A 7,606-nucleotide genomic window follows, 5' to 3' on the forward strand; every position below is an offset into this window, starting at 1 on the left:
CTCTCTTTGGCCACCAATAGCGTCCGATCTCTGTCTCTGGGAGCGGATTTGAAATTTAAAACAAACTTGTCTGTCAGGTTAGTGAAAAGGGAGCAAATAGCTGTTACATTTCAAAGTAACTCAATGGTAACCTTAACTAGTTTAATTGCATGCACGACTTTATTTTAATTAAACTCGGGATGCGTGTCCCCTGAGAAGTTAAAGTTAGCTGTATGACCGATTTGCTCCCAGTTATGGATGCGGGTGAAAAACAGCCCACTTCTTGTGCAGATAGGAAGTTATCCGATATCCTAAGGCCTGCCTCAATCGATGACTTTTTTGTTTTGAAGCCCATCAGCCGTGGTGCCTTTGGGAAGGTTTACCTTGCACGGAAGAAATGTAATCCACGATTATATGCAATCAAGGCAAGTCATCAACGATTTTACCCCTGCTATGAACCCCCATCCGCAGCTGACATTTCAAATTCGTGTGTGTGGGGTAAACCACCAGTAACAGCTGCTAATGTGAAGGAATTGGAAATAATGTTAAACTTAAAAAAAAAAAAAGTTTTATATAATGGAAATGCCTAACTTGACATTTTGAGGATAATGACAATTCGCTGTACACTTTTCTCCAGGTGGTGAAGAAATCTGACATGCATGACAAAAATTTGTCAGGTCAGATGAAGGCAGAAAGAGACGCATTGGCCCTCAGCAAAAGTCCCTTTGTCGTACACCTCTTCTACTGTCTCCAAACAGCAACAAAAGTGTATTTGGTGTGTGTGTGTGTGTGTGTGTGTGTGTGTGTGTGTGTGTGTGTGTGTGTGTGTGTGTGTGTGTGTGTGTGTGTGTGTGTGTGTGTGTGTGTGTGTGTGTGTCCACAAAAGATCAATGACAACAGTGACTTGTCACTTTCCTAACTTTGGTATATTGCCTCTGTACGTGTTTATTCACAGGTGATGGAATACCTAATTGGAGGAGATGTGAAATCCCTTCTTCACACCTACGGGTATTTTGATGAGGATATGTCAGTGAAATACATTTCAGAGGTGGCACGTGCTTTAGACTATCTCCATCGCCATGGAATCATCCACAGGTACTTTTATGACTCCATATTCAAGAAACGTGTGTTTAAATGTTTTTTTTTTTAAATAATCACATTTTAGTATGATTTGAGTTTTGTATTCTGTTCAATCATATAGGGACCTGAAGCCGGACAATATGCTTGTATCTAATGAAGGTCACATCAAGCTTACAGACTTCGGCCTCTCCAAAGTCAAGCTTGACAGAGGTATGTACATAAACTGTAGCGCACATTAAACATTTTAATGATTTAGCAGACACTCTTATTCAGAGCGACTTACAGCAGAAATTAGGGTTAAATGCCTTGCTCAAGGGCACATTGACAGATTTTTCACCTAGTCGGCTCAGAATTTTGAACCATCAAACTTTCAGTTACTGGTCCAACACTCTTAACTGCTAGGCTACCTGCTGCCTAAACCAAAGCATACACCTCCATCCAATTGCAGGCTTTAGTTTTACATTTTAATTCCTTTTCTACCCAGAATTGAGTCTTGCCGATATCTTGACAACCCCATCTTTGGCAAAGCCTAAACAGGATTATTTCCGCACCCCTGGTCAAGTCCTGTCTTTGATCAGCTCTCTTGGACTTGTAAGTAAAGTTAAGTTCATTGCATTTAAGTATGTAATGTAATTCATAGACGATACATCAGTAAGGATAGTAAATGTGATATGATTGGTTTGTGCAGATACATTCTTTCCCATTGCCATATTAAATATTTATTCTGTGTTTTCATCCCATCAAACACAGAACACACCAGCAGGGGAGAGCAAGCGTCGCAGCAGCGCCTCGGCTGTGTTCAGCCCTCTGTCATGTGGGAAAACTGATCAGTGGAAAAACTCGCTCTGTTCACCCTTGAGGAGACAGATGGAATATCTGCGTTCCCCTGTCTCGCATAGCCAGACTTTGGGTATGTCTCTTCAAATCATCTGCCAAATACAACAGGTGTACAGGGAAATGCTTACGTACGAGCCCCTAAACAACAATGCAGTAAAAAAAAAAAAAATGCGAATAAGAAATAAAAGTAACAAGTAATTAAAGCGCATCAGTAAAATAACAATAGTGAGATTGTATACAGGGGGTACCGGTACAGAGTCTATGTCCGGGGGCACCGGTTAGTTGAGGGGCAATGAAAATAGTCTGGGTAGCCATTTGATTAGATGTTCAGGAGTCTTATTGGTTGGGGGTAGAAGCTGTTTAGAAGCCTCTTGGACATTGAGCTCTGGTAGAGCAAGCAGAGAGAATTCTACCTCTGTAAATGACCATGTGTTTTAGTTTTAAAAAATACATCTTTAACCAGATCTGTAATCAAACCTGTCTAGAGAGGGTGGGTTCTGTTCCCTCAAACTGTTTCTAATCAGTCTTCATTTTTGTTTTGTCAGGGCCCGTCAGCTTTGTGTTCAGCCCAAATGCGTTGACCAAGAGCCTGACTCCCAGGCTGCTTAAGTCCAGAAGGAGGTTTGACACAATGAGCGCAGGCAGCAGCCAATCATGCCTCTTCCCCTCCACCACGGACTCCGAGGGAGGTGTCAGCCCACTATGGGAGGTAGAGCAGGTCAGAAGCCAGCAGGAAATACAATTGCGTTCATTTCAATTAGATCTACCTCTGTATTTTGTGGGTCAATAGAAGATGGTATTATTGTTTTCGGTTTGCTTTTCTAGAAGGAGAGGGAGAACTTCCTGCACCTATATGGTAGGAATACCAGTGGACCAACAAAAGGAAAGTCGACCTCTGATATGCGACTGCAGCGCCGCGACTCTGCTCTGGCGTCGTTAGACAACTTAGACCTACGTGGACAGCTCCACAGAGAACCCAGTGCTGGTGAACTGTCCAAGAAGGCCAAAGAGGAACCTCTTGCTTGGAAGAGGCTTCAGTTTAACGAGGTAGAGCAGTCTACCCCACCCCAGAAGCCTGATCTCTCTCAACCTATCAGAGGCTATGTTTCTGGAGTTGAAGGTCACTGTGCCACCGAAGGTAAACCAAAGGAAGGCCATGTTGTGGTAACCTCAGCAGGAAAGAGAGTGTTTGAGGAGGTGGAGAGAAGTTCTGAACAGTTGGAATCCCTTTCCAAGAAGAGCAACTCAGCGTACCAGAGGTGTTATGGTGTCCCAGATATTGCTTTGAAGAATTGCACTGGTCTGACAGGGTTGTTTGCAAATGTCCATTTGGAGATGTTTGGATCTGAGGGTCAAGAGACTTCTGAAGGCCGGGCCACTAAACTTTCCAGTCCCATCGCTTTGGCTAAAAACCTCCTGTGTGAGTTGGACGGACCAGCAGAGTGGGTCTTCATCGAAGGCACGTCATTTGGTGAAGACCACGAGCTGAGCAGGAGCCTGTGCGCAGACTCTAAGGGGTCGGCTCATGAAATGTCCATCGACAACAGCCCAACCCCAAAGAGGTCGGCTCAAAGTGCTAAAGAGGGGCATTGGGCATTGTTCGAGCTAGACGATAGATCATATGACCCAGCAATATCACCCAGTACCCCAGTCCTTCCTCAGCCACCCATCTTCGCTAGTACAGGAACGGCAAAGCCGGGCAACGGGCTCACCCTGAGAGGAGGCGAATCCAAGCGCTCCTTCCTCGACCGGGTCCCTGAGCTGAACCCCAGGGTGGCCATGTCACCCTCGTTCCTCAAGCCCAGGAACGCGGTGTCCTTCCGGAGCTACTGCAGCTCCATCAACCGCCCCAACATGTCGGGGAGCTCACGCCTCAGCCTGGGCTCAGTGGAGGCCATGGATATGGCCACCTCAACCTCCTACCACAGTATGCCCTCTGTTGTCACACCGGTCCAGAACAGACCCAGCTCCAACAACTCCCTCGATCAGGTAGATGCACAGTCAAAATCCAGGGGTGGAGGGGATTCAGGGGTGGAGGTTACTGGGCTGAAAATTGAAAATGTAGGATCTAAATATAGCTTCAGAGAACTTACACATAACACTTGTTTTATCAGTTTTTGTTTTTCATTTGTTTCCTAATTTAAGACCCCACAGTCGTCGACCACCTCCCACACTCCGTTCAGGACCCCTAAGAGTGTCCGACGTGGTCCTGTACCCGTGGAGGGAGTACCGATTTTAGGCACCCCAGATTACCTTGCCCCAGAGCTGCTATTGGGGAAACCACATGGTAAGAGTTGACTCATTTCTTGTTAGGAATGTCAAAACATTTCTGAATATCTCCCAGTCATATTTAAGGTTAGAACTACCTTTCTAGGTGTTCTGATACTTCTAGCTTGGAGTTGTATTTTTATGATAACTTAGCTACAGTATTTCACCTTTTAATGTGTATAGTATTGTTTATTAGGTGTTGTCCAATCAATTTTGTAACCACTTCCTCTTCAAATTAGGGCTAATTGGAAAAGCTGTTCAATAGAGGACATTGTATTATTTCTTTGTACTCCCTGACGAAGGCCACGCAGTGAAAAACTCGTCAGATTTTTTCAACGTTGTTTCTATTGAACATGCCATACAAATAAAGGCGTTTTTACTGAATATGAAGAGCGCCTTGGTCCTCCTTTCTTTTTGATGACCAATTCACCCCTTTTTTTTTTTACCAAAGAGCACCTTCTGTCTACTAAAAGATGTACTATTGTGTACCTTAGTAGCGCTTCCCTGCCTCCTCTTTCTGAATGTGTGTTGGTATAACTGCTGTCATCCTCTTCACAACTTTACAGGAAGGTATAAATATCTGTTGGAAAAATCAACAGTTCAGCCATTTTTTTTTTTTAAGTTTCAGGATATTGTAAATGTGCTAAGTTGTTCATAACGTTGCAAAGGGGGAATGCATGTGTTCTCAGCTTCGCTGTGTTGCATTCACGGTCTGCTACCAGAGGAAATGGCTGCTTGATTCAAAATGCCATGGATGGGTTTCAAAATGCTACTAATTGGTTCCCAATTGTACTTCCTGTTTCCCGAAAATGATGTAATTGCGGCCCTCAATTCGGGCCGTTCCTGCATGTGTGCGCTCTTGCATTTACAGGAACCCCTCTTTATACTGCTATTGGTCCACAATCAAGGCTGTATCACAACCGGTGTTGATTGGGAGTCCCATAGGGCGGCGATCAGGGGAAAATCCAAAATATCATTAGTGTCACACAGGCATGAAGATGATGGGCTTGAGGTGGGGGGGTCCTGCTTATTCAAATCAAATCAAATTTTATTTGTCACATACACATGGTTAGCAGATGTTAATGCGAGTGTAGCGAAATGCTTGTGCTTCTAGTTCCGACAATGCAGTGATAACCAACAAGTATCTCCAAATGCAGGAACACCCCCGACTTGCGTGTCGCAATCACACACTGTTGTCTGCTTCCGGGCCTCTGTATTGGGTTTGGAGCCGTGTTGGGATTAAATGGAGGGAAATTGTAACAGGGAAGCCATTTTGAGTGCATGGTGTTGAGGAGGGGTCTTTAATGTTTTAAGGTGGAGGATGAACATTGATTGGTGACCACTCGATGGGCCTAATTTTTAAAGGCGTATTTTTTTTCAAGCTGATGAAATTTGTTCATACATTGATATGGGTTTTGTCCAGGAATATGTTTGGTGCTAACAGGGGTTAGGTAGATTTACTTTCTAAATGTAATCAGTTACAGTTAGTAGTTACCCGTCCCAAATTGTAATCGCTAATGTAACTTTTGGCTCACTCAAACTCGGTAATGTAATCTGATTACTTTTAGATTACTTTCCCCTTAAGAGGCATTAGAAGAAGACAAAAGTGAATGTTACCAATTGAATTACATCTATTGCAGGATAAACCAATGTTAAAGTTTACATAGTTGGTCATTATATGGATGTTACATTTTTACTTTATGGGTTGGTTATGTAGGATTCTTCTAACCCATCGTTTTCTACTACACCATTTAATCTTATTATTATATAGCTTTACATTAATAACCAAAGTCTATCAGAATTCCAGTCATTCCAATAAATGTTATACCCCTTGATCTTCAAGAACAGGACTTGGAAATATGGAAGTATAGTTTGGCTAAATTGTTTTACCTGAGCATGACCCCTGACCCCCAAAACTAAGGACTTATTAGCCAGTCCTACTCTGTTGTTTTATCATTTTGTTGTCAATAGTGAAGATTTCAACACCCGCCTCACATCGTGTGTGTGTGTGTGTGTGTGTGTGTGTGTGTGTGTGTGTGTGTGTGTGTGTGTGTGTGTGTGTGTGTGTGTGTGTGTGTGGACAAATTGTAAATCAAATCAAATGTTATTTATATAGCCCTTCTTACATCAGCTGATATCTGAAAGTGCTGTACAGAAACCCAGCCTAAAACCCCCAAACAGCAAAGCAATGCAGGTGTAGAAGCACGGTGGCTTGGAAAACCTCCCTGCATTGAAACACAAAGTGTAATGTTGTCCAATTGTTTTAGTTCCTGCTTCCACTGCTGTAGAGAGGCACAGCCAAACAGGACGATAGCACAGTGACACTGCCGTGATGGTACCTGAGACAAGTGTGTGACTAATCTCCGTTAAACCCCGAACCCCAAAAATAGTGGGTAATTTGGTAAGATATGTTAATGACCTACTGTCTCTATTGCCCCCCCCCCCCCTCCCCCCAAGACTGCACGGTGGACTGGTGGGCCCTGGGTGTGTGTCTGTTTGAGTTCCTTACCGGCGTGCCCCCCTTCAACGATGAAACCCCTCAGCTTGTCTTCCAGAATATTCTCAACAGAGGTACTTTCTTGCAGTGGCGCTTGTCTTTTCTTACTAACACTGAAGATTTGACTTTACTGTGATTATGTGGTTGTCTAACCTAGCTAGTTTATCTTAATTCACTAACTGTAAATCATTCTGGATAGTCAATCAATTACCAAAAGGTAAATTATCTGTTATGTTTTCAGTGTAACGTGTCTTTTTACAGCAAAATAAAATCGTTCATTTAAAAATGAAATACATTTTCTATCACCCAATATTTTATTTTTATGTTTAATCTCAGATATTCCATGGCCCGATGGTGAGGAGGAGCTATCCCACAATTCCCGTAATGCCATAGAGATTTTACTCACCGTGGACATGAACAAACGGGCTGGTTTCAAAGGTAAGGCTTTGGTTTGACCAGTTTAAACCGTGATAATACCATTCCATTTGGAAATGGACCATTTGGGTGTAATAATGATTCCATTTGGGTGTAATAATGATTCCATTTGGAAATGGACCATTTGGGTGTAATAATGATTCCAGGGTGTAATAATGATTCCATTTGGGTGTAATAATGATTCCATTTGGGTGTAATAATGATTCCATTTCTTTTCTTGCTACAACCATATTTGTTTTTTTGTTTCTGCATCAGAACTTCGGAGTCACACTCTGTTTGCGGGTTTGGACTGGGATAACCTTCAGAACCAGACCATGCCCTTCATCCCTCAGCCGGAGGACGAAACTGACACGTCCTACTTTGACGCAAGAAACACTGCGCAGCACCTCGTGATGTCTGGCTTCAGTCTGTAGGTTTGTTCTCCAGGGTTCAGGTCCATTTAGGAAGTACACTGAAATTCCAATTCTCTTCAAATGAAAATGATATATATATATAAAGTTTATTTTTTAA

General features: G+C 43.0%; 1 protein-coding gene across 1 annotated transcript; it reads left to right on the forward strand.

Moving 5' to 3' along the window:
• On the forward strand, window positions 1-7,606 carry LOC123990300 (serine/threonine-protein kinase greatwall-like). Its single transcript, XM_046290892.1, has 12 exons — window positions 1-404; window positions 617-754; window positions 935-1,074; window positions 1,181-1,269; window positions 1,544-1,650; window positions 1,810-1,969; window positions 2,442-2,614; window positions 2,722-3,885; window positions 4,042-4,183; window positions 6,622-6,735; window positions 6,998-7,099; window positions 7,352-7,606. Exons 1-12 carry the CDS (start codon window positions 213-215, stop codon window positions 7,507-7,509), a joined length of 2,679 nt encoding a protein of 892 aa, XP_046146848.1. The 5' UTR covers window positions 1-212; the 3' UTR covers window positions 7,510-7,606.

This window comes from Oncorhynchus gorbuscha, linkage group LG12, assembly GCF_021184085.1.
Source record: "Oncorhynchus gorbuscha isolate QuinsamMale2020 ecotype Even-year linkage group LG12, OgorEven_v1.0, whole genome shotgun sequence".
Lineage (NCBI taxonomy): Eukaryota > Metazoa > Chordata > Actinopteri > Salmoniformes > Salmonidae > Oncorhynchus > Oncorhynchus gorbuscha.